Below are 27,070 nucleotides of genomic sequence, written 5' to 3' on the forward strand. Positions count from 1 at the left end.
ATGCAGATGACATTTTGATCTATCTAGGGCAACCAACATACTCTTTACCTAAGTTGATGCAATCCTTTGAACAATATGGTCAACTGTCAGGATACAAGATCAACATAGATAAAACCCAATTACTTTCATATTACTATAGCCCACCAAGAGAAATTTAAAGTTGATACCCCTGGGCATGGCACACACAGTCTTTCAAATTTTTGGGCATCATTATGCCAAAAGATTTGACAGAATTATCAGAATGTAATTATCAGCCTTTATATAACAAGTAGGTTGTTTAAAGACACTTTCAATTGAATGTATTAAGGTCATCTCTACAGTACACATTTATGCAAAGAATAAGAACAGTTATACATGGGCCAATCTGCAGACCATTTCACTCCCCAGTTGTTTTTCTCTCTCTCTCCCCCACACCAACTCTCCTAAAATTTTATTCATTTATGAATCAAGGCAAGAAGGAAAGCAAATTGGAGGGACACAATTTTCAGTTTTAAGCATTTTTAATACAGATTATTTCAGAAGAAATGCAAATTACACAATTTGACTATTTAAACAAAATGTTCTAATTACAATCAGATGAAATTGAAAGAGCACATTCAAACCTTCAGAAGCAGATTGAGGTCAATATTAAACAGTTTTACTGCCCTCAAGACATTGCCACGTCATTGGTTTGAGAGCACGTTCTCAGGTCTGCAAACAGCGCAATTCCTCATGTCGTGTGCTTAATTTCCATTTTGGAAGGTCAGTCGATAGACAGAATCTTCACTAATATCAAATACAACAGTAACAGCAAAGATGTTTGGTCAGGTTTTTAAAAATCTTGAAAGGACAAAACGTATCAATAAATAAATTGATTAGAAACAACTTAAATAAGGAGCCACTTGCAGGAGATACTAAATGAAACAATATAACATTTTACAATAAGAATGTAAGCTTTCATAATGACGAGCAGTATACCAAACTCTTTGGGATTTAAACTCCTGCACCAACACACTTTTTTTTTACACTGCCAAAGCTTAAGTATTGCAAAGGCCCCCAATTCCTTTTATAAATAATTAGCTTAATTTTTCCGTTTTATTGACAGTTTTGAACTGTTTATGTAAAACACACAAACTTCAAATCACTGAAAGACAGTAAATGGCTTGACCAGATCTTTACCCAATCAAAACAGGAAATCAAATGAACTACAGAATATGTCCAGTTAGACGTGAAAAGATTCACAAAACAATAAATTATGTATTTGTACAGATTTAAAGAATATCTTGCCTGTACAAGAGTATTACTAGTGTCAGCTGAAAAGGGAAATAGAAGATACACTACCCCCTGTAGACCAGATTCTGCTCTAATTCCATCATTTAGAGATGACACCACCATAGTGGGCCACATCTCCAATAGTGATGACTCTGAGTACAGGAAGGAGATCGACAACCTTCCTTTTGATGCCAGCAAAGCACAAGAGCTGGTCATTGACTTCAGAAAGGGGAGCAGTGCACATGCTCCTGTCTATATCAACAGTGCGGAGGTTGAGAACTTCAAGTTCCTAGGAGTGAACATCACCAGTAGACTGTCGTGGTCCAACCACACAAATGCGACAGCCAAGACAGCTCACCAGCTGCTCTTCCTTCACAGAAAGCTAAACAGGCCTGTCCCCTTCAACTCAATTTTTAGAATTCATGCACCGTTTAAAAAAAAAATGAATTTGGATGCATCACAGATTGGTATGATAACTGTTCTGCATACGACAGCGAGGAACTTCAAAGTTGTGGACACAGCACATCACGAAATTCGGCTTCTCTATCTATCTATACATCTCACTATCTCAGCATAATCCAAAAGCCCACCTGCCCCAGACATTCCATCCTCCCCTCTTCCATTGGGCAGAAGATACAAAAGCCTGAAATCACCAAGCTGAAGAACAGTTTCTACTCTGCTGTTACAAGACTATTAAATGATTTACAAGTATGATAAGATGAACACTTAAACTTACAATCTACTACGTTATGAGCTTACATCTTTCCTGCCACTGCACTCTGTGGCTGTTACACTTTATTCTGCACAGTATTATTGTTTTACCTTGTTCCTTCTTAATGATCTGATCTGTATGAACAATACGCAAGACACTGTTTTCACTGTATCTCATATGTGATAATAATAAACCCGTTCTGATAAGTGTGTCACAAGGTTGAGTAACTCAAAGATTACAGACCAATAAAGCTGCAAGTACAACTTTTAACTTTCTGCTAGTTTTTGATTATTGTTGAGTACAGAACTCCTCACTTACAACGACTTAAGCACAAAGCCAGACTGAAAAGGTCAGAGGCAAGGGATGAGCCGGTGTTGAGCTCGCTGCTCCGCAAGGTTTATTTGCCTCCGTGCTGAACTGAGGCTGCAGTCTGCAACTAATGGGCTCTTCGACTGGCTGTGGACTCACTACCAGTATGTTCAAATGATGCCTGGAAGCCTGAACGTTCTTCAGACTCTCATACACAAACAAATGTGCCCATTCCAAATGTAACCACAAGTATCTGCCTAAACAGAGGGAGATTATGATGGGTGTATGTGCAAGAATACTTGGAAAGTTGGAACACTATCCACTTATAGCCAGACAGATCTACTGTGTTGTTGTCAGAAGTGCTGAATTTGGTTGCTGGCTTTACCACAAGTGAAAAGCTGACTTAGATTCAGAGTAGTACAGCACCGAAACAGGCCCTTTTACACAACTGGTCAATAGCAGGCAGAGCATCCTCTCTGCTTGTTCCAGTTTCCTGCATTTGACCTATAACACTCCAAGCCCCTCTACCCATGTAGCTAGCAAAATGCCTCAAAAGTTGCAATTATACCCGGCTCAACCATTTCTCCTGACAACTCATTCCAGATATTCACTATCATCTGAGTAAATTTTACCCCACTCATGTTGCATCTCTGCCTTCAGATTTTGATCTACCTGACCCTGGGAAAAAATTCTATGACCATCTACCTTATCCATAACCCTCATTTTATAAACTTGTATGAAGTCATTCTTCATAGTCTGCACTCCAGGGAATAAAGAACCAGATACTTCCCCTAGTAAGATACTTAACCTTTACTTTTCTAAAGGTTAAATTGAATTTCAAAATGTGAAACTCCTAGAATAATGAAGATAATTTTGAAGTGTTTGACTATTAATGAACATATATATAGGTTGAAGACTTAAACCAATTTCTTAATGTAATAACTAAAGTGAATAGGAACTCTACAATGACATGGGTCAGAGCAGCAGCCATTATACCCTTGAACACAGCACAAGAGCACATTACATCATTCACACATTTATCTAATGAAACTGCACTTTGATAAAGTGCAAAAAATGTTGAATCAATTTTTTAAAACAATTGTAACTAAATATTTCACATCATGCTGTTAGAATAGCTGATTTTACACAAATGTGACTAAACATTACCCATTTTACTAGAAATACAGGTAAATAAAACAATTAGAAAACGTTTAGCTCTCCCACATTGGCTCAGTGGATTCTGACACAGTATTTGGCACCCAAATGATTATTGCCTGGTTACAACCAGCCCATGATACACCAAGATTTCTGCATGTGCCTTACCAAAAACTATAAAACTAAATATTCCTTATATTTAATATTATCTTGCCAATAAACCAAAAAAAAAAACAAAAACCAGAATAAGCAAGCAACAATCTGCACAAAGAGCAAAAACAAGACACCGGAGGAACTCAGCAGGTCGGGAGGTATCAATGGAGGGAAATGTTCAGTCAACATTTCAGTTTGAGACTTAATGAGTTCCTCTAGCATCTCATGTTGCTCTGGGTTCCAGCATCTGCAGACTCTTACGTTTCCAATCTGCTAGAGAAACCTCAGTAGGTCGAGCAGCATCTATGCAGGGGGCAGGAACTGTCAATGTTTTACATCAAAACTCTATGAGGACTAAGAGTAAAAAAGGAAACAGTAGGTATACTGTTCAACCTGCAGAGTTCCTCCAGCAGATTGTTTATTACTCCAGATTCAGCATCTGCAATCTCGTGGGTCTCCAGAAAGAAGTGGGTCACGTACTTAAGCATTAGTGACCAGATTTAACCAACTGGTGTTGCACAGAGAAGTGATGGATTTCAGGATCACACACAAATGCTAAATTTTCATGTGCCACATGGTTGCTGATGCCTACAGAATTGAACATCAACATGATTCACTGCTTTATGAGATTAGGGGTATAGAGAGAAAAAGGAAAGGTAAAGATCAGAGTAGGTTCAGAAAAAAGTTTTCATGATAGAAATGGAAAAATCTTTGGATTTAAAAAATCCTGACATACATCTTTCAATGAAAATTGATTTACTATTGAATTCCATTTGGCTTCTTCCCTGGGACTCTCAGTGTCTTGCTGCCTTGCAGATCTTATCGTAAACCTCAGGGAATGCATCTTCAGAGTTCAGTTTGCGTCTCAACTTGTGGTATAGAGACCCATCAAACATCTCCCAAAACTCTCCTCGGGTCAAATAGCAATCAGCATACAACATCTGAAAACTGAAAGGAAAAAAAAAAATCAAGACATTATTTAATTTACAAAGATTTTACAAAGTTCCATGCAGGCAACATCAGATTACAGAAATTCTCTCATCACTACCCCAAAAATTGAGATTCAGAATAAAATTTGATCTCATGGAATCTGTGTGGGGGGAAAATAATAGATCAGTACAAAACTTTTCCCCAAGTTGTATTTCTCGAGACTTGCAAATGACCAGGCTTTACATTACAGCCTGGAATAGGAATGCTCTGTCCGACTCAAAAAGCAGGAACTCCTGTTCAATTCCACTTCCGATTACGCCACCAGTCTATGGCCTTGTATTCTGCCCAGATGAGACCACACTCAGGTTGGAGGTGCAACTCCTTATGTTCTGTCTGGTTAGCCTCCAACATGCTGGCATGAACATCAGTTTCTTGAACTTCTAGTTATGCCCACCCCCACTTCACTATTCCATATTTCTGTTTCCCCCCTTGCCTCATCTCCTTAACTGCCAATAGACAGTAGGTGCAGGAGTAGGCCATTCAGCCCTTCTAGCCAGCACCGCCATTCACTGTGATCATGGCTGATCTTACAAAATCAGTACCCCGTGCCTGCCCTCTCCCCATATCCCTTGACCCCGCTATCTATAAGAGCTCTATCTAACTCTCTCTTGAATGCATCCAGAGACTTGGCCTCTACTGCCTTCTGGGGCAAAGCATTCCACATATCCACTGCTCTCGGGGTGAAAAAGTTTTTCCGCATCTCTGTTCTAAATGGCCTACCCCTTATTCCTAAACTGTGGCCTCTAGTTCTGGACTCACCCATCAGCGGGAACATGCTTCCTGCTTCCAGCGTGTCCAATCCCTTAATAATCTTATATGTTTCAATCAGATCCCCTCTCATCCTTCTAAATTCCAGTGTATACAAGCCCAGTCGCTCCAATCTTTCAAAATATGACAATCTTGCCATTCCGGGAATTAACCTTGTGAACCTATGCTGCACTCCTTCAATATAGCAAGAATGTCCTTCCTCAAATTTGGAGACCAAAACTGCACACAATACTCCAGGTGGGGTCTCACCAGGGCCCTGTACAGCTGCAGAAGGACCTCTTTACTCCTATACTCAATTCCTCTTGTTATAAAGGCCAGCATGCCATTAGCTTTCTTTACTGCCTGCTGTACCTGCATGCTTGCTTTCATTGACTGATGGATAAGAACACCTAGATCTCGTTGTACTTCCCCTTTTCCTAACTTGACTCCATTTAGATAGTAACCTGCCTTCCTGTTCTTGCCACCAAAGTGGATAACCTCACATTTATCCACATTAAACTACATCTGCCATACATCTGCCCACTCACCCAACCTGTCCAAGTCACCTTGCATTCTCATAACATCCTCCTGACATTTCACACTGCTTTGTGTCATCGGCAAATTTGTTAATGTTACTTTTAATCCCTTCATCTAAATCATTAATGTATATTGTAAACAGCTGCGGTCCCAGCACCGAACCTTGCGGAACCCCACTGGTCACAGCCTGCCATTCCGAAAGGGACCCATTAATCACTACTCTTTGTTTCCTGACAGCCAGCCAATTTTCAATCCATGTCAGTACTCTGCCCCCAATACCATGTGCCCTAATTTCCTATGTGGGACTTTATCAAAAGCTTTCTGGAAGTCCAGGTACACTACATCCACTGGCTCTCTCTTGTCCATTTTCATAGTTACATCCTCAAAAAACTCCAGAAGATTAGTCAAGCATGATTTTCCCTTCATAAATCCATGCTGACTCGGACTGATCCTTCTACCGCTATCCAAATGTGTTATAATTTCCTCTTTTATAATTGACTCCTGCATCTTTCCCACCACTGACGTCAGGCTAACCGGTCTATAATTCCCTGTTTTCTCTCTCCCTCCTTTCTTGAAAAGTGGGACAACATTAGCCACCCTCCAACCAGCAGGAACTGTTCCTGAATCTATAGAACATTGAAAAATAATTACCAATGCGTCCATGATTTCTAGAGCCACCTCTTTAAGTACCTTGGGATGCAGACCATCAGGTCCCGGGGACTTATCAGCCTTCAGACTCAACAGTCTATCCAACACTGTTTCTTGCCCAATATAAATTTCCTTCAGTTCATCCTTTACCCTAGTTCCTTTGGCCACTATTACTTCTGGGAGATTGTTTGTGTCTTCCCTAGTGAAGACAGGTCCAAAGTACCTGTTCAACTCATCTGCCATTTCCTTGTTCCCCATAATAAATTCACCCGTTTCTGTCTTCAATGGCCCAATTTTGGTCTTAACTAAATTTTTTTTGCTATTCACAAACCTAAGGAAGCTTTTACTATCCTCCTTTATATTCTTGGCTAGTTTATCTTTGTACCTCATTTTTTCTTGGCATATTGCCTTTTTTGTTATCTTCTGTTGCTCTTTAAAAGCTTCCCAATCCTCTGGTTTCCTGGTCATCTTTGCTATGTAAAACTTCTTCTATTTTTATACTGCCCTTTACTTCCCTCGTCAGCCACGGCCACCCCTTACTCCCCTTAGGATCTTTCTTTCTCTTTGGAATGAACCAATCCTGCATCTTCTGCATTATTCCCAGAAATATCTGCCATTGTTGTTCCACAGTCTTCCCTGCTAGGGTATTGTTCCATTGAACTTTGGCCAGCTCCTCCCTTATAGCTCCATAGTCCCCTTTGTTCAACTGTAATACTAACACATCCGATTTTCCCTTCTTCTCAAATTATAGGTTAAAACACATCATATTATGGTCACTACCTCCTAATGGTTCCTTTACCTCGAGGTCCCTGATCAAATTTGGTTCATTGCACAACACTAAATCTAGATTTGCCTTCTCCCTGGTAGGCTCCAGTACAAGTTGTTCTGAGAATCCATTTCAGAGGCACTCCACAAACTCTCTTTCTTGGGGTCCAGTACCATTCTAATTCTCCCAGTCTACCTGCATGTTGAAATCCCCCATGACAACTGCCCATCACTTCTCTCTGGTGCTCCTCCCCCTTCACTTTCTTCCATGATCATCTTTCCTCCAATCAGATTCCCCTTTCTCCAGCCCTTTATCTCTTTCACCATTCAACTTCCCAGCTCTTTACCTCCCCTCTCCTGGTTTCACCTATCACCTTGAACTTCTTGCCCCCCCCCCCCCCCACTTTACTCTAACTTTTCCCTTCCTTTCCAGTCCTGAAGCAGGGTCTCAGGCCAAAATGTCAACTTTTCCATAGACGTTGCCTGGCCTGCCAAGATCCTCCAGTATTTGGGTTTTGCTTTGGATTTCCAACATCTGCAGATTTTCTTGTGTTTGTGATCCCTAGCTCTAGATTTTCCCTACAAGACTGACCACACACACACACTTAAGATCCCTCAGGATCTCTTTTCCCAATCAAATCACCTCTCAATTTTCTAAATTCCAGCATTCCCAGCCTTTCCTTGCAAGTTTACCTACCCATTCCAGGTATTAATCTGGTAAATCTTCCCTGAACTGCTGCCTGCAAATTAACACCATTCTTAAGCAAGAACCTGAATACTGCTCATATTATTCCAGAGATGGCATCAACTGAATACCCCTATAAAGCATAACCTCCCCATTTTTGTATTCATCTTGCAATAATAGCATGCTGTAAGCTTTCCAAATTAATGTACCTGCATATTAGCCTTCCGCTAATCGTGTATTAGAAATCCAGATCCTTCAACAAGTTCTACAATTTCTTACATTTAGACAATATGCCAAAATTGATCTCACTCACATTTCCCCACATTTTACTTCATTTGCCAGATCTTTATGCATCAACTTAAATCCCGTTGCAGCTTGATTATGTGCTTTTTGATTCTTACTTTTCACTTACGTTTTCAGCAAATTTACTAACCATACCTCTGCTGCCTTAATCCAAATCAAGTCTTAAATGATTGTGAAAAGCCAAGGTCCTAGAGGTAATCCCACACCACACCACAGAAAAAAAAAATACCCAGTTATGTCCATTTCATTTCCCATGGAACAGAAGACATTAGGAGCAATTGATGGGTTTAGGCCTTTACTTGCTGGAATTTAGAAGAATGAGGTGGAAGAAGATATTATCAAAACTTATCAAATATTGAAAAACCTAGAATGGATGTGGAGAGGATGTCTCCTATGGTGGAAGAGTCTAGGACCAGAGGGCACAGCCTCAGAACACAGGGATATCCATTTAGAATAGAGGAGGAATTTCTTTAGTCAGGTGGTATAGCTGTGGAGTTTGTTGCTGCAGTGGTCATCGAGACCAGATCACTGTAAGTATTTAAGGCAGAGGTTGATAGGTTTGTAATTAGTCAGGGTGTGAAAGATTATGGGGAGAAGGCAGAAGAAATGGGGTTGTGAGGGAAATTGATGAACCATGATCAAATGGCAGAGCAGACTCAATGGGCTGAAAGGCCTAACTGTGTTCTTGTCTTAGGGTTTTATGCCAAGAAGTTACTTCTGACACGGTGAGCTTTTATTTCCTCACAATAACATCTGTTGTGACACTTGATAAAAATCATTAACCTTGAATATTTCCTCCTGCCCTGCCATATTATTGTAAGCAAAGAGGAACAAGGGAATCTGACACCAAAAATAATAACACACACCCTAGAATTGGATCTTTGGCACTTTCCTCAAAGTGGAAGCAGAGTGACTTTGAGGCATTAACGAATAAAGCTCAAGGATTGATTGGGTGAAATATTACCTTGGTAGATAGAAATATGGAGCTGAGGTTACAATCAGGTTTGGTGAGTGGGAGAAGATAAGGATTCTGACTAGTGTGTACACAGAAACATTATATTTCTTCTAAGACCTTCATCTAAGCAATGATCCTATCACTGGGAAGTTACTTATGTCCAAATTAAGTAATTGAAGGACAATGAAGGAGGAGACATCTCATAGCTTTTCTTCCTGTTTAAGCTTCTTTTCCCTTTCTTGCCCACCTCATGCTACACAAACTGAAACCATCTTCACTAATTACTCACATCTCTAATGGGTCAAAGTAAGAGTTAATTTGAATTCCTCTCTTATTTCAAATGCGAGTGAAGGACAGCATTCTTGAAAGTGCTCTTGTTAGATGCAGCCTTTAAGACCCATATGATTAACTAGACATACAGTAAGTGGCTCACACCTGCTTTAGGTATAGTTTCCAATTTAGCAGAACATATTGTGGGGTCGGGACATTGCTACTCTAGTTTTGCCTGGATCCAATGCATCAAATTCCCGGCCCTATTGTTCCTGTGCAAATAATTTCACAGAACTGCAAAGACTAAATGGAAAAAAAGTGCCAGGTGCAGGTGCACACATTCACCAATCATTTATAAAACATGGTTATGAACCAGTCAGATGCTGGCTTAGCTATTTGGAGGCCTTCCATTGGCCGAAGTCGACCACGGATATTATGTCCTAGCTATCTGCATGATACGCAAGCCAGGTCAGTACGATATGGTGAGCAAGCCATCGCCCATACAGCAGGCTTCCCCTCTCCATGCAGCAGATGAATCCAAAGGAACGGCAGTGACTTGTATAGTTTGGCACCAGCGGCATTGTAGGAGTTGTCAGTCAGCGATGAATTCTATGTAGATCTGCTTTAGGGACTCCAGCTCTGGACTTTTCCCCTTGGGGTTTACTCCACAAACCTTCCCCATGAGTGGGTATAGCGGCAAGGTAGTAGAGGTTTGTGATCAGACTTTTCCTTCTCCTAGATGAGCTGCCAAATATGGATGACGAGCCCCATCTACCCAAAGGCTTAGCTATAGATACTGCTTATAATTTTCTTCTCCGATTTTCCCACTGATACATTACTTACCTGTGTGAATCACGTAAAAATTTCTCCAGCTGCCGGGTCGATGACCTGGCTTCAAACTGCTTGGCCTTGGGTTCTCCATAGGCCCCAACATCTGCGTACAGTTCAGCTTCATTCCCCTTTGGGTGGACCATACCAGGTAGGCTGGGTAGGTTGAAGGGACACAACCAAAGAGGGTAAACCTGCAGGAAACAAACAGAGTTTTGACAAGGCACTTAAGAATAAAATAGTTCCACTTGATTTCATAGATTAAATAGTTGCAGCATTGACTCAGCTCAGATAGAGTGGGGGAAATCAAAAACTTTGCATACTTCTGGTAGATTGAATAAACCTGCAACTTTACATTATTGATTGCAAGTGAGAACTACATTATTTACAAGGGAATCGGGGGTGAAGTAAAAATTTATGTGAGGCAACGAGAGCTTCTGTGAAAAGGTTAACTGCAACATAAGCATATATCAAGATGGGTTTTGTGGACATAAAAAGTACATGGAGTACTGGGAGTAATGGAGAATTATTAAATTCTTTAATAATTTACGTACATTAATCTCACTGTGCAGGAAAAGAATCAACTTCTCCAAACTCTTCATTGGCACCAGCATGTCTTGCACCACATGGTGTTGCTCATACAGCTTACGAATAGTTTCGCCTTGGGTCAGTTTCAGTAATGAAATCTTGGGAGGGACCATCCAGCCAAACACATAACGGAAGAGTGGATTGTTGCCAAATGGAATTATATCCTTAAATGTAGAAGGAAATAAAAAAAAACATTAGCACAAGCCTTTGTAAAACTGTTTTTACTTGCATTATAATGTGGTGAATAACTCATCTTTTTTGAAGGCTTATCACTTATAACCACAAAATCTCAAAGCTGTATATATAGAAAATCTGATATATTTGAAAGCCAGTGGAATTGAATGATTGCAGTTTGGCACAAATTTTCAAAATAACTTGACCAAGGGCTTTCATTTTACATGTCCTACAGTTCATTCTTTAAACCACGTTAAAAGCAAACTACTGGTGCCAGAAACACAAGTACAGCTCGGCTAGTACCTCTCAACTTAACATTTTGGATGCAAGCCCTTCTTCAAAAGTAGAAGTTTTTTTAAAATAAATGACTTCATCTCAAATTTATTTTTCTACTTTACTGATTTTTTTTTAAGACAGCAAATTTCAATATTACAGATTCTGGTAGTATAGATTTGATGTTCTTGTAGGTAAAATGGAAAATGGCTTATTGTGTGTGACATGTGCCAAGGTACGTGTAGCAATGAATATAAAGGTTAGCTTTATTTATCACATGTGTGAAGCTTCCAGTGAAATATATCGTTTGCGTCAACTGCTAACACAGTCCAAAGCTGTGCTGGGGGCAGCCTACAAGTGCCAGCATACTTCTAGTTCCAACGTAGCATGCCTGCAACTTACTAACGCTAACCAATAAGTCTTTGGTATGTGGGAGGAAACCAGAACATCCAGAGGACACTCATGCAGTCATGGATAAAAAAAAATGTAAAAATTCTTAAACAGCAGCAGGTATTGAACCCTGTACTGTAAAGCATTATGCTAACCACTGTGATACCGTTCCACCCTCAGCATTATAGTCAATTAATGACCCTCAATGGATACCAAATCCTATTTTTTTGAGAGATTGTAAGAATAAGAATTCATGTGCCTGGAAATATTTCTTATATCAGTTACCTGAAGCTCCCAGAAAATGCTGCGAGTGTGACGGTGATAGTACTGCCTCAGAGGGATGTATTCCACTGCATTGTGGCTCTCTTGCAAGTATTTCTCCACATGTTTAAAGAACCATGGTTTGTAGTAATAGCCAATTCTATTGATCTAAACATAAAACAAAAGTTCTATCAAATGACACATGAATTCCACCTTATTGATGAAGACTGGATCTCTCAGATATAGTTATGTTCCTAATTACTTTTAAAAAATCAAAATAGGTACATTGACATTTAAAAATACCACGTTAATAACTTGCAAATTGAGCTTTAAATAAACCAAACCATCTAAGCTGGCGAATCAAGAGGGACACGACAAGCTAACTGAAAGCACCAAACAATGACAAGGATTAAAGCCAAAACAAAACCATGCCTGCTCCTTTACATTTTAGTAACAAGTGGATAAAGTGATTTTCTTTTAAACTTTCCCTCTTCAAAAGAGAATCAATTACTGCAAGGGTGATAATGGTTAACAGCACATGTCCCAAATAGTAAAATTATGACCAAATTTACTGTATTTGTGCAATCTTGACTGATTTCTCCCATGGTATTATTTACCTTTTCTGGTTCAGCAACGTCAGTAAGGACTCCTGTCATTATCACAGCCTCATCCCGTGAATATAAGAGGCCCTCCACAAAATGGTTCTCTTTGTTTTGGGATGCTCTGCTGAACGTTTCGCATATTGTCTGCAGACCACGCACTGCTTGGTACTGCAGACGCACGTATTTCTTAGCCGGAATAATCTTGATCTCTGCAGCCACAAGAAATCCGAGTGTACCACATGACCAAGGCACAGCATAAAATAAGTCTGGATTCTCTTTCTGAGGACAAGAGGAAGAAGTATTGCTTTAGCAAAGTAGAGGAAGGCAACCTTCAGGCATATTTTCCCAATCAAAGAGTATGCCCACTGTTGTAACAGACAAGTGCAACAAGAGCAGCCAGTCGGCCCACTGGAAATAGTTGTATTCTTGTTTTCCCTCTGGCTCTTCAACTTACTCTTTCCCACACATCTATCCATTCCCCTTTGGATTCTTTGTAACCACCCAGCTACAATAAAGGGTAAATTTATAGAAGCTGCTTAAGCCACTAGCACCCCTCAGGGATATGGGAAGAAATAGGAGCAGCTGGAAACCACTTGACCACTGAGAGGACACATGAAGACAGCACAAACAGTACTGAAGGGCAAGTTCAAACCCAGATAACAAGCAAAAGTTCCTAGACTCAGAGCTTCAAGAACTGGGAGGGAGAGAAAAAAAGAGAAGAGTTCTTATCACAAGATAGTAACCACTAATAAGCATGTTAAAAAAAAGTAAACCAAGACAAACAATTACTGTGGTAAATTCTGAACACCAATTCCGTGGGTGAATTTCATGATCTTTAGACAACAGAATAGTACCAGAGTTGAGGGATTTCAGTTACGAAGAATCTGGGTGGTTCCAGCTGTTTCCTTGTGAATATAAATGACTGAGAGGACATTTTGGTAAGTGCGCAAAATCTTCGGGCATTCTGGTAAGAATAAGTAAAGAAGGACCATTCCAGTGATTGTGGGAATAGTTGCACAACTCCTGCAAAGAGTCAGCATTGCTACAAAGAGCAGGATAACCCCCTTCTGTACTGCATCATTTGAAATTTGCCAACAGTTAGATTTGACAAAAGCATTTATATAACTTGATCATTTATACAATTTGCTTTTGGTTGACATAGGAAAACTGTACAGAGACACCAGAAGTACTTCCTGCTTATTGCAAAATTCTACAGCATTCAGATGAACATGAGAATTTGGGTCAACATCACATTCCAATGATACTGTAGAGCAAGTATCACTCAAACTAGCACATCCTGAAACAGACTTAACAGTACACAAAGCTGATACTGAGTGCAAGATCTGGGCAAGCCCTCAATACATCTTTCACATTTGTGATTTTTTGTATTAAAAATAGTGAAGGTTCAAAGTATATTATCAAAGTATGGATACTTTATACAAACCCGAGATTCGCCCTCCTGAAGTAGAAGAGTTACACAAATCAGAAAAATGGGAAGTGAGGAGGTTTGGACAACTTGATGCAATATTGTAAAATGCAACAGATTTTTAGATGAATAAATCAAAAATCATCTAACCAAAATAATACCCGATTTCTTTTACCTCTGTGCATCTAACAAGACTGCCATCAGCCAAGACCAGCTCATAGGCTGTACAGATGTTTTGGAAAAGGCCATAGATGTGAGATGAAGATTCAATGCCAGTTCCCATGATAAGGCCACCTGAGAAAAGACATTTGTTCAAATTCAAGGTATTGGAGATTACAGAGATATATTATGAGCAAGACTATCTGAACAATTCAGAAATCACATTGAATCATTTGGTATACTGAACATCCAGAGACACAGAACAAGTACTGGAAGACATTGGCTGAAGAGAGTCCCCTCAGCTTAAATTTTCAAAAATCATCAGCAATCAGTAGATATAGATATAAATACTTGATATAGCATTAATAAAATTTAGTCATACCTATGTACTGCAACAAGCAGCCATTTAAGAAAATGGAAGCAAGTTTCTCCTCTCAAATACACAAAGATGTCCTAGCTGGCAGTTTAGGGCACCAAGTTTAAGACGGCACTGGTAAAACAGAACGACAACTTGCTGGTAGCAAACAAAACTAACAAAATTACATGTTACTGTATTAAACACGCTGTCTCAGATACAATCACTGCTATCAATAGCCTGTAACGTCCCTTTCCGAGTTGAGCTTATAACTGCCTGTACAACCGGGCATATTTGTAGTGTGAACTGAAGTCCCAAAGGTGCAGGATGGTTGCGGCGTGGCAGGTACAAGGTGGCGATGCCCAGAACCGAGAGTGGATCATGAGCCAATGTTTGGCCTTTGCTGGAGTGGACTTGCAGGCCATTCGATATAAATGAATGAACCAAGGCAAGACGGAGTCGAGGTGGGGGGGGGGGCGGGGGGTGCCCATGAGCGAGCAACAACCCAAGGTTTGCCAACTCAAGCGCTGGGCCAGATTGACATCGTCAGAGTGCTGCGGCCAGCCCAGTGTTCAGCTTGCTGCTCTGCAAGGCTTTACAGAACTAAGACTGTAACCTGCGACTTGCAGGCTTCTAGATTGACTGTAGTGATGACTGGCTTCATGGCTGTGGACTCACTTTGATGAACTTCAGTTCTGAATGTTATTTGCTTACTTCTGTTGCTTGCAGGATTTGCATTTTTTTCCTGCACTTTGGCTGCTTGATGTTTTTTTTAAGATTGGGTTTATTGGGTCTCTTTGTTTTGTGGCTGCCTATAAGGAGACAAACCTCAAGATTGTGTATACATTCTTTGATAATAAATGCACTTTGAAGCATACACTTTTATAGAATTTGTTTTTGGTCAGGAAGACCAGGAATGCACAACCAAATCCTTCACCTTTCTCTTCTTATACCAGTATCTTATTTGGAAACCCACATGAGTGACAACTAAGCAAGAAACCATTCCTATTATCTGAGCTGTCTTCACAATGCCCATCTTCATTCATGTCCTTGTTGGCTTTATTTGTTCACAACAGGACTCAAACAGGAAGTCCAGAAGCACTCAGCAATGAAGTCTCTCAGGCCTGAAACTTTAAGCCTTTCTTTCTGGAGATACTACCTAACCTGCTGAGTATTTCCAACATTTTTGATACATTTCTAACACCTGACTTTACCTTGACTTTCATGCTTCCATTTTCTTAAACTCCTGTACTGTACACTCAGATACTGATTTGATACAATGCGGTTTTCAATTCTATATTGAAACTTTTTCTAAACGACAGAAATTCATTCTAAACAACACTTAAAACTTCCCAAGAGTAGTCGCCATTACAGTAAACATTCCATCAGCCAATGAGAGTGCTTTACACATGCTCCCAGCCACTCACAGTCTATTACGTATTAGTTCACACTCTCCCTCCCCCCACATGGGTAAAGGTTCTTTCTCCCTAGTCAATTAATTCCACTTTTCCACCCATAGTGTCTGGAAAACAGCCTGCAACTCACAGTAAGGGTAGTACACTAAGATGTCTCAGAAAAGCATTAGCATGGATGCAAAACTGCAAGTGATACAGTGTTTGGTAGCTGGTCAGTGCCAGGTTGATGTTGGCACCTCTTAGAAATTTGTAATGTTCCTCCTGACTGGGAGCGAAGCAATAAGGCAACGAGTGGTGTTCGCAACATGATTTCCCGAGACTGAGAACTGCTTCATGAGAGGAAACTTAAGAAAGGGCAGTCAAATCTTGACACCTTCTTGAAGAAGAGGCCAAAATCAGCGGAGGACCCACATCCTGGTCCCTCCTCTAAGATGTAACCACCACCCGCTTCCCTCTGCTGCTGTGATGTGTTGTTTCCCTCGGGATCAATAAAGTGTGTCTGTCTGTCACTCCACTGATGTACAGGTTAGGCCTATTTATGTGTTTGTTACTCCATAAATTAGAGTATACATAAAATATCACATATCTTAGGATTGATTTAAAAAAAAATCAGGCATACATGTCCATTTACATCATGTTATAATGACCCTGCATAGTGCTGATTTACATAGCGCTCCACCTCTGAGGAATGTATCCTCAGTGTTAAGTGGGGTATTTATAAATTTACATGAATACATCAGGGGTCATGGGTACAAGATGGACAGAATCTCAAATGGCAGTGTTTACATTAAGTGTACAGCTCTTGCTGAACACAGAAGAATTTGTCATAAATGAGTATTTTGCTTAGAAGTTGTCAAAAATTGGTAAAAGGAAATTGCAAAGAACAACAAAATGAAGGCAAAATGTTCTACCTCTATTATTGGTCAGAGTTTAGACAATTTCTGCTAGAGTTATTGCTTTGCTCTCACTTTTAGCAAATACCAGTGGCTATCCCATTCATAGAACTTAATCAACAAAATAAAAAAAATCACTAACAATTTGAGGTTGATAACCACAAGCAAAAACCAAGTCATAAAGAATTCCAAATGCCTGGTCCATAAATAGTCTTCAAATTATGTTAATTTAAAAAAAAACAGGCAAATAGCCTTTTATATGGAGGAAAAAATACTACCTACCCACAGTGAGGTCATCCAACTCCGGTACCACTGGAAGAGTCCAGCCAATCGAGTTCAGAAGTGCAGTTACCTGACCCATGTTTACCAGCGGTTCCACACGGACAACCTATCACAGAAACATCAGAACTGAAAAAAGTCCTAATTTCATTAACCAAAAGGATAAAACACTTGTCCATTCACAAGTTGATGTTGAAGTAAAAAGGAAATAGAAATTTGAATCACAAGCTTATTACTTTCCTCTCCTCTTATTATATCTGGATTAGCATTATCTCCATTTCAAAGGACAATGCAGTATCAGTCCAGTTCAATTCTTTAGCTCACTGTTAACAAGTAGCGTCTTACAGTGGTGCTAGACAGTTTCCGAAGCCTGTAGAATTTTCTCTATTTCTGCATAAGTAACACCTAAAATATCATCAGATCTTCATGCAAATCCTAAAACTAGGTAAAGAGAACCCAATTAAATAAATAAATTACACTTGTTCATTTACTTATTGAGAAAATGATCCAATATTACAGTTATTTTTGGGGGGGAAAGTATGTGAACCTTTGCCTTCATTAACTGGTGTGACCCCCTTGTTCAGCAATAACTTCAACCAAATGTTTCCAATAACTGTTGATCAGTCTTGAACATTAGCTTGAAGGAGTTTTAGGCTATTCCACCATACAAAACTGTTTCAATTCTGAGATTTTGGTGGGCTTTCTTGCATGAACTGTTTACTTCAGGTCCTTCCAAAACATTTCTACAGGATTAAGGTCAGGACTTTGACTCAGCCATTCCAAACCACAAATTTTCTTCTTTGTAAACCATTCTGTTGATGACTTACTCTCATCTTCCGGATCACTGTATTGTTGCATTATCCAATTTCTATTAAGCTTCAGGTGATGGGACTACTAATTTGACATTCTCCTGTAAAGTGTCTTGCTAGAATTCTGAATTCATTGTCCCCTCAATGATTGCAAGATGTCCAGACCCCGAGGCAACAAAGCAGCGCCAAACCAAGATACTCATTCCACCAGGCTTTACAGTTGGGATGAGATTTTGGTGTTGGTGTGCAGTGCCCTTTTCCCTCCAAACATAGCACTGTGTATTTCAGCCAAAATTTGACTTCTGTCTACTCTGTCCACAGAACATTGTCCCAGAAGTGTTGTAGACCATCCAGGTTGTCTTTTGCAAACTTGAGACATGCAGCAATGTATCTTTATTTTTTGGAGAGCAGTGGCTTCCCCCGTGGTGTCCTTCCATGCATTTTTTTTATATAGTGGACACATGAACAGAAACTTTAGCAAGTTCTAGAGATTTCTGCAGGTCCTCTGCTGTTACACTTGAGTCCTTCTTCACCTCCTTCAGCATTGCACATTGTGCTCTTGGTGTAACCTTTGCAGAATGCCCACCCTTAGGGAAAGTAGCAATAGTACTGAATTCCCTCCATTTGTAGACAATTTCTGCTACTGTGGAATGATGAACTCTCAGGTCTTCAGAAATGCTTTTGTAGTCTTTTCCAGCTTCAAGCTTCTTCACAATTCTTCTAGGTCCTTTGAAAGTTGTTTTGATCAAGGCATGGAGCACATATACAGACCTTTCCTGAGAAGACAGGCTCTGTCAGTAACCTGACTGTGTGTCTTTTTGATACCTCTACAATCCACACCTCCAATCTCATCTCATTGATTGGAATACCTGACCTTAAATAGATTTTGTAGAAGGCATTACCCCAGAGGTCCAACAAATACATGTAATATTGGATAATTTTTCTCAATAAAACAGTGAACTAGTGGGTTTTTTTTTTGAAGTAAGACCTGGCAACTTTCAATATCTTGCCACAAAAACCCTACAGACAGCTACACTACCCAAAGGGTCACCATGAGTCAATGATGGCTGTACCCAACAACACTTTTGTACAGTGCTGTATATACAAACATTTGTAATAGAAATATATTCATTAACAACTTATGCTTAAGAATTAAGCTGCCTTCATGCTCCAATGCAAAACTGGAGATTAGAACCTAGTGAATTATCTCCATTTCCTATGCCAACTGGCTTTCAAGCTATAAAAAATTCTACCAAATAACAAATTTTGCTCTATAATCTTTCTATCTTTATGAATTACACAAACACTCTTCAACTTATTTTTCCATTGGAGCTGAGAGAGGCAGCCTATTTAACTTACCACAGATTATCAAGTCTGTATTTCACAAAAGGAGAGATTTTAACTAACTTGAAATCATAAATTCAGTTTCACAAAAATTTACTGTGAAAATGTAAGATCTGGGGACATCCTAGAAACAGCTCCACAATATATATTTTTTTAAACATTAAAACTCTATGGTCAGTGACCCCAAAGTTATTTAAAAAGGTTACATAAAGAGACAGAACCATTTACAGGGTTCACAGAGAAGCGTTTTAGCATTCCTTGTGAAATATTGTTGAAATAGTCTTTGGCAGTTCCACCACCCTGTTTACAGTTGCTGGGCTGCAGGTTCTCTTAGTTCCCAGTAGGAGCAGCATGTAGCCAGCTTGTAAAAGGCACAAAAGCAGAAAATGCTGAAAAAAAGCAGCAGGTCTGGCATCATTTATAGAAAGGGAAACAAAGTTAACACAAGTACAAAAGTTTTTACAGATTCTGGAAATCTTCAGCAACACACTCTGAAGGGTGTCAGCCTGAAACGTGACTAATTACTCCCCCCCCCCCCCCATAGATGCTGCCTGATTGGCAGAATTTCTCCAATATTTTGCGTGTTAAAACAAAGTTAACATTTTAGATTAAATCCCATCAGAACTGGGAGAAAAAAAATTTCTTATCCCTCCCCTCGCCCAACCCAACTATTCTCTTTCCCAGTCTGAAAAAGGCTCATTTAACTGAAACATTAACTTTATTCCTCCTTCCACAAATGCTGCCCGAACTGCTGAGTATTTCTGGCATTTTGTACTTTCATTTCAGATTTCCACCATATGCTTTTTTATAATAACCCACTCCGTCACTGGGAGAACAAACAAACTCTCTACAGGCAGCAGCGGGAATTTAACCCAGGTCACCTGTACTGTAAAGCAAGTGAAGGGAATTAGGCATGAGAGAGGAGCTAGCCAAAGTTGATTGGAAGGGGACACTAGAAGGGATGACAGCAGAACAGAAATGGCTGGAGTTTCTGGGGGTAATTTGGAAGATGCAGGTTAGATACATCCCAAAGGTGAAGAGGTATTCTAAAGGGAGGATGAGGCAACTGTGCCTGACAAGGGAAGTCAAAGATGGCATAAAAGCAAGAGAGGGCATATATTAGAGCAAAAATTAGTGGGAAGTTAGAGGATTAAGAAACTCTGCTGGTTTAAAAAAAATCATCTAAAAAGCCATTAAGAGAAAAAAAGATGAAGGAAAGCTAACCAATAAAAGAAGCTGGAAATATTTCAGAAAATGGGTGAAGCTCTGCTGGTTGATGGTTGGGTTGTGTTGTTCTCCGATCTTGACAATTTACTTGCAAACATTTCATTTTTTTTTCTTCCAAAAATGTACATCATTCAGAAATATTACAAAATAAAATTATTTACAAAAACCAGTGTGCTGTTAAATGTAGAGTCTTCTGAATGCTTGTCCTTTATATACTTACCCATGAGCTGATAGATTGTCGTTACAGGAACTCAATTGTGATGTAGTGAGAAAATCTCATCACTGATTGGTTGCATGGCGAACTTCGTGTGCTGAGGTCTGGAACTTTGCCCATGTTGACTCACAAATAAGATTGAGGTCTACATGTGTTTATAGAATTGTTTGTGGAAAACCATGCTTCTAGGAATTCCCTTGCAATTCGGTTTTTGTAATGACGGCCAATCAGCTGACTGAAAAGTATATAAAGGCGAAGCATTCGGAAGACACACCACAATCAACAGCGCAGTGATGATTTCTCCTCATATGGTGAAGAAACGTTTGCATTTAAATTGCAAAGATCGGAGAACAACTCAACCCAACCATAAAAGAGGTTACAAATTTTTTTCAGATACAGTAAAAGAGAGGTGAGAGCGGATATCAGAATGCAGAACATGCTAAAGATGTTGTAATGGGAGACAAAGAAATGGCAGATGAACTTAATAAATATTTTACATCAGTCTTCACTATGGAAGATACCAGCAGTATGCCAGAAATTCTAGAGTGTCAGGGGGCAGAGGTGAGTGTAGCTGTCATTGCTAAGGAGAGGGTACTTGGGAAGCTGAAACATCTGCAGGTAGACAAGTCATCTGGACCAAATGAACTATACCCTCTGAAGGAGGTATTTGAGGAGACATCAATAATGCTCTTTCAAGAATCATTAGATTCTGGAAAGGTCCCAGAGAACTGAAAAATTGCAATTGTCACTCCACTCTAAGGAGGGAGGGAGGTAAAAAGGAAAGAAATTATAGGCCAGTTAGCCTGACATCAGCAAGATATTAAAGTTCATTATTAAGAATGAGATTACAGGGCACTTGAAGGCACAAGATAAAATGGGCTAAAGTCAGCATGGTTTCCTCAAGGGGAAATGTTGCCTGGCATATCTGTTGTAAGTAACAGGTAGGACAGATAAAGGAGAGTCAATGGATGTTATTTACTTGGATTTTCAGAAGGCCTATGACAAGGTGCCACACATGAAGCTGGTTAACAAGAGCCCGTGGTATTATAGGAAAGATACAAGCATGGATAGAAGATTGGTTGACTGGCAGAAGGCAAAGATTGAGAATATAGGGGGCTTTCTTTGGTTGGCTGCTGGTGACTAGTGGTGTTCTGCAGGGGACTGTGTGGGGACCACTTGCCGAGATAGGTGCAGGGGCAGATAGTGTTGAGGAAGCAAGGAGCCAGCAGGACGACTTAGATTGGGAGAGTGGGCAAAGTAGTGCCAAATGGACTATAGTGTGTGGACGTGTATGGTCATGTACTTGGGTAGAAGAAATACAGGTGTAAGCTCTTTTAGAAATGGGGAAAAGATTCAGAAATCAGAGGTGCAAAGGGACTTTGATTCCCTGTGCAGAATTCCCTAAAGGTTAACTTGCAGGTTGAGTCGGTGGCAAGGAAGGCAAATACAATGTTAGCATTCATTTCAAGAGGACTGGATGACAAGAGCATGGATGTGATGCTGAGTCTTTATCAGGCAATAGACAGACTCACATTTGGAGTATTGTGAGCAGCTTTGGCCACTTATCTACTTCACTTATGCTGCCATTGGAGAGGGTCCAGAGGATGCTCACAAGAACAGTTCTGGGAATGAATACAGAGGTGTTTGATGGCTATGGGGCTGTACTCACTGGAGTTTAAAAGAATATAGAGGGAATCTTATTGAAACCTATCAAATATTGTAATGCCTAGACAGAATGGAGATGGAGAGGATGTTTCCTATAGTGTACGATTCTCGGACCAGAGGACACAGCCTCAAAATAAGAGGGATGTAAATTTATAACAGAGATGGAGGAATTTATTTAGTCAGAGCATAATGACTCTGTGGAATTCATTGCCACAGACGGCTGTAGAGATCAAGTCAATAAGTATATTTAAAGTGGAAGTTGACAGGCTCCCGATTAGTCAGGTTATATGGACAAGTCAGGAGAATGGGGTTGAGAGGGATAATAAATCATCCACAATGGAATACCAGAGGAGACTCAACAGACCAAGAGGCCTAATTCTGCTCCTAAGCTTTCACAGACTATAACACAGTACAAGCACCACGCTTCCAGTTAGAGGACTGCTGTTATTGAACAAATGGACGCTGCAAGAGACAGTTAAACATAGGACGGAATTGAAGTGGCAGGGTCTGGGCCAGAGAGCAGAAAATGAAATGAACCTATGCTTAGCTGATGTGAGGCACCAAAGCTGAGGACGAAGGACAAACTGGTGTTCAGTTCACAATTCCAGGTGGCTTTACTCACCTCAGCGCCACACTGATTCCGCAGCCGCTGGCTCTCAGCTCAGTGCTGAAATGGTTCCGTGGCTGTGGACTTACGTTCAGGGACTCTGTAGTTCATGTTCTGTGAATTATTTGTTTACTTTATTATTGTTCGCACAATCTGTTCTTTTGTCGCACAGAGTGTTTGAAGGTTTTTGCTGTGTGGGTTATTTTGTGGATTCTGTTGTGTTTATTTAGTGACTGTCTGCAAGCAGATTAATCTCAAAGTTTTCTATAGGATACTTTTCATAAATGAATTTTGTACTTTTTCCTCCATTTAGCAATTGGCAAATACTTGGTTTGTATCCCATGCTGCAGCAACTATGTTCAGATCAGAAAACCCGGCATGGGAAGACTGTATAAGAGAGGATGGTGAAAGTTTGCAAACAAACCTTACTGTAGCTCCATCTTTCTTAATTTATCATCTGTACCCCTCGCCACAATACACAAGATGGTGAGGCTGATGTTATTTACGGAGGGAATATAGAAAAATGACAAATTGCAAGGTCTATACTTCAATGACGGAACATACAAGTGTCATAAACTTAATAATTAGGGACAGAAATCGGCTACTTTGTCTCCCAAGCTGGCTCTGGAAACTTAATTTGTTATGCTAACTGGCTATTATTTTCCTCAAGTAACATACCTAATGGAGAAACCAACATTTTGCTTCAATTCTTTTTATAAATTAAAAAATTAAGTTTGTTGCTGATATTGATATCACCTTTACTGTAAAAACTGTTAAGTGTACTCCAAATCAGACAGATAACATGAAAAGGTATTATGATTTCATTATTACAGAGTTAAGTCACCTGATTCTTGGTGTCCACCTCCAAAATATCCATCAAATTGATCATGATATTCTTGTGTGTCTTCTTATACTTGCCCACCCGCAGTGACACAGTCAGCCACCCTGGTCGGCCCGTGCACATGTACGTTCTACTTCCTTGATCCTTCCATTCTCTGACCTTTCAAAACAAAAGCAGATTCGTTTATTACACAGTCCATTTTTCAGTAAGATACAAGCCTTTACTTCATCAAGTATAATTTTTACATTGACAATGGACCTTCAGAGGAGTTATCCTGGGTGAACCATATTGATGCAATCACAATGAAGACTTGCTAACAGATTGTGGAGATTCAGTATACCACCAAAGACACATCACCCGGAGACCATGCTGACTGGCTGTGTCATTGCCTGGTATGCAGGCAACAATGCACAGGACTGGAAGAGGTGTATGCTCTCTATGTACTCTAGGTGAAGGAGCCATTCATCTCTTCTCTATATGCTTGCACTATATTCTGTGTTGCGCAGTTATCTGGGTAATTGGTCACGAGTGGGGTCACGATAAAAGTGAAGGGGATGAGTTAGGTATTTGTGCTTTCTTCAGGCAGTTTGGTGCTGGGAGCCGATGGATGTCGCATCTTTTGTTGACCGCTCAACTTACAATTGGGTAAGTTTCATTGCTTTCATGTTCGCTAATGAAGGATTGAAAACATATCAAACACGAGGAAATCTGCAGATGCTAGAAATTCAAGCAACACACACAAAATGCTGGTGGAACGCAGTAGGTCAGGCAGCATCTATAGGGAGAAGTGCTGTCAACGTTTCGGGCCGAGACCCTTCGTCAAGACTAACTGAAAGGAAAGATAGTAAGAGATTTGAAAGTAGGAGGGGGAGGGGAAAATGCGAAATGATAGGAGAAGACCGGAGGGGGTGGGGTGAAGCTGAGAGCCGGAAAGGTGATTGGCAAAAGGGATACAGAGCTAGAGAAGGGCAAGGATCATTGGACAGGAGGCCTAGGGAGAAAGAGGGGGAGGGGAGCACCAGAGGGAGATGGAGAACAGGCAGAGTGATGGACAGAAAGAGAGAAAAAAAAAGGAGGGGGGGGGGAAAGCTAAATATAACAGGGATGGGTTAAGAAGGGGAGGAGGGGCATTAACGAAAGTTAGAGAAGTCAATGTTCATGCCATCAGGTTGGAGGCTACCCAGCCGGTATATAAAGTGTTGTTCCAACCTGAGTGTGGCTTCATCTTGACAGTAGAGGAGGCCATGGATAGACATATCAGAATGGGAATGGGATGTGAAATTAAAATGTGTGGCCACTGGGAGATCCTGCTTTCTCTGGCAGACAGAGCATAGGTGTTCAGCGAAACAGTCTCTCAGTCTGCATTGGGTCTCACCAATATATAAAAGGCCACATTGGGAGCACCGGACGCAGTATACCACACCAGCTGACTCAAAGGTGAAGTGTCGCCTCACCTGGAAGGACTGTCTGGGGCCCTGAATGGTGGTGAGGGAGGAAGTGTAGGGGCAGGTGTAGCACTTGTTCCGCTTGCAAGGATAAGTGCCAGGAGGGAATATTGAATACATATCATTGTCTTTAAAAACAAATGTTATTGGAGCTGAGGGTGCATCACACAAAAATAACAAATCCATGGGGGTGATCAGCAGCAGCAGTTTGGTTTGGTTGGAACTGACCACTACAAGAGGCTTCAGAAGGTTGTAGACCCAACCAGCACCATCAGAGGTGCAAGGTTCCCCAGCATTGAGGACATTTTCCAAAGTTCAAGAATGTGGCATTCATCATTAAGGACTCTCAGCACCAAGGACATTCCCTCTTCCCCTTTACAGTAAGATTTCCAAATGGTCCATGAACACAACCTCTTTTGAACTGCGTATTTATCTTTACAACTTACAGTACTGTTATGCTTGCAGAACAACAAATTACTGATGCGCAAAACAAGAAGTTTCATGATGTATGTCAGGGACAATAAACCTGACTGATTCACACATCTGAATCTACAGTTGCAGTCTGCGATGGAACCTACTGACTACAGATCTATGCACAAAACATGGATGGCACATTCTGGCTCATGGTAATGAAACAGACTTAAAATTATAAAGCACCATGTCACTGTCAGGTCATTCTAAACTGCTTTATAGCCATTGATGTACTTCCTGAAGGGTTTGATAATATATGCTCCATAAGAGTTAACGTGTTAAACAGTTCCTTTCCCCTCCATCAGTTTTCTGAATGGTCCTTGAACACGTTCACCTTATTCACTATTTTTTTTGTAACTTACAGCAATTTTAGGGCAAATTTCATGAGATACTCAAGTCCAGTCTGAATATTAGTGTGAGTTAAATCAATATACACTATGGGGAGTCTAAATGATCACACACAAAATATTACAATACGTTCCAATCACACGAAGCCAGCGAGATACTCAGACTGTTCGTAATCATTCTATTTATGCAAGATAGTGGAAATGCAGTGATCAGACTTTGTAAAAGCTAGGCAATTCTGATAATTTAACACCCCAATTCTGGGAACACGCAATCCATTATAAATATCTCATATGAAAGTATCAGTGACGAATGAAGAAAGGTGCCCTGTGGTTCAATGGCCTTACATCGCTGCCATCAGGAGCTGTTGAAGTCACTGACAGCCAAAACGACGCAAGCCTACCCACTGCCAATGTTATTACAGTATTTGTCTCTTACATCAACTACACTAAATGCATTGCATTCTGCCCTTTGGGAGAAATTGCTATTGTTTACGTGAATTTGAACACAATAAACAAGTATTTGCTGCATCGAACTGGAAATGTACAAATTTAGCACACACACTCCGTTACAATGCAGCCCACTTGGTTGCTCGGGTGGATTCGCACATTGTTCCTGCGAGGGCTCCACGCACTGTGCATTCCAGCGCTGCAGCCGGCAAACACCGTGGACAAAGCTAATCCTCACCTGCCTCTGGATGTCCCTGACCCGCAGGTCGTGTTGCTTGGGGGCACTGCACATCTTGAACACTAACCAAGCCCTGAGGTAGTAGTAGACGTCGAAGACAACGGAGAGGGGCAGCAGGAAGAGGCAGACGAAGACCCAGCGGTGGTGGATGATCACATACTCCACGCCTTTTCTCCGGACCCAGAATAGCAGCAACGCCATCAGTACGGCCAAATAAATGACCGGATCCATTGTCTGTCGCCCGGCCACTACCTGCGGATCCCCGTTCCCATCGACAGCCCGACACTCCTCC

The 27,070-nt window shown here is 40.6% G+C and overlaps 1 protein-coding gene across 1 annotated transcript; it reads right to left on the reverse strand.

The window, feature by feature from the left end:
• Positions 1-481: 481 nt before the first annotated feature.
• Positions 482-27,070, reverse strand: dhcr24 (24-dehydrocholesterol reductase). The gene is made up of 9 exons (XM_059984074.1): positions 26,779-27,070; positions 23,834-23,989; positions 17,127-17,232; positions 14,198-14,316; positions 12,612-12,875; positions 12,019-12,162; positions 10,863-11,060; positions 10,324-10,502; positions 482-4,528 (listed from the first exon to the last, which is right to left on the reverse strand). The coding sequence occupies exons 1-9, from the start codon at positions 27,007-27,009 to the stop codon at positions 4,375-4,377; spliced, it is 1,551 nt and encodes a 516-aa protein (XP_059840057.1). The 5' UTR covers positions 27,010-27,070; the 3' UTR covers positions 482-4,374.

Source organism: Hypanus sabinus, chromosome 11 (genome assembly GCF_030144855.1).
Source record: "Hypanus sabinus isolate sHypSab1 chromosome 11, sHypSab1.hap1, whole genome shotgun sequence".
In the NCBI taxonomy this organism is placed as follows: Eukaryota; Metazoa; Chordata; class Chondrichthyes; order Myliobatiformes; family Dasyatidae; genus Hypanus; species Hypanus sabinus.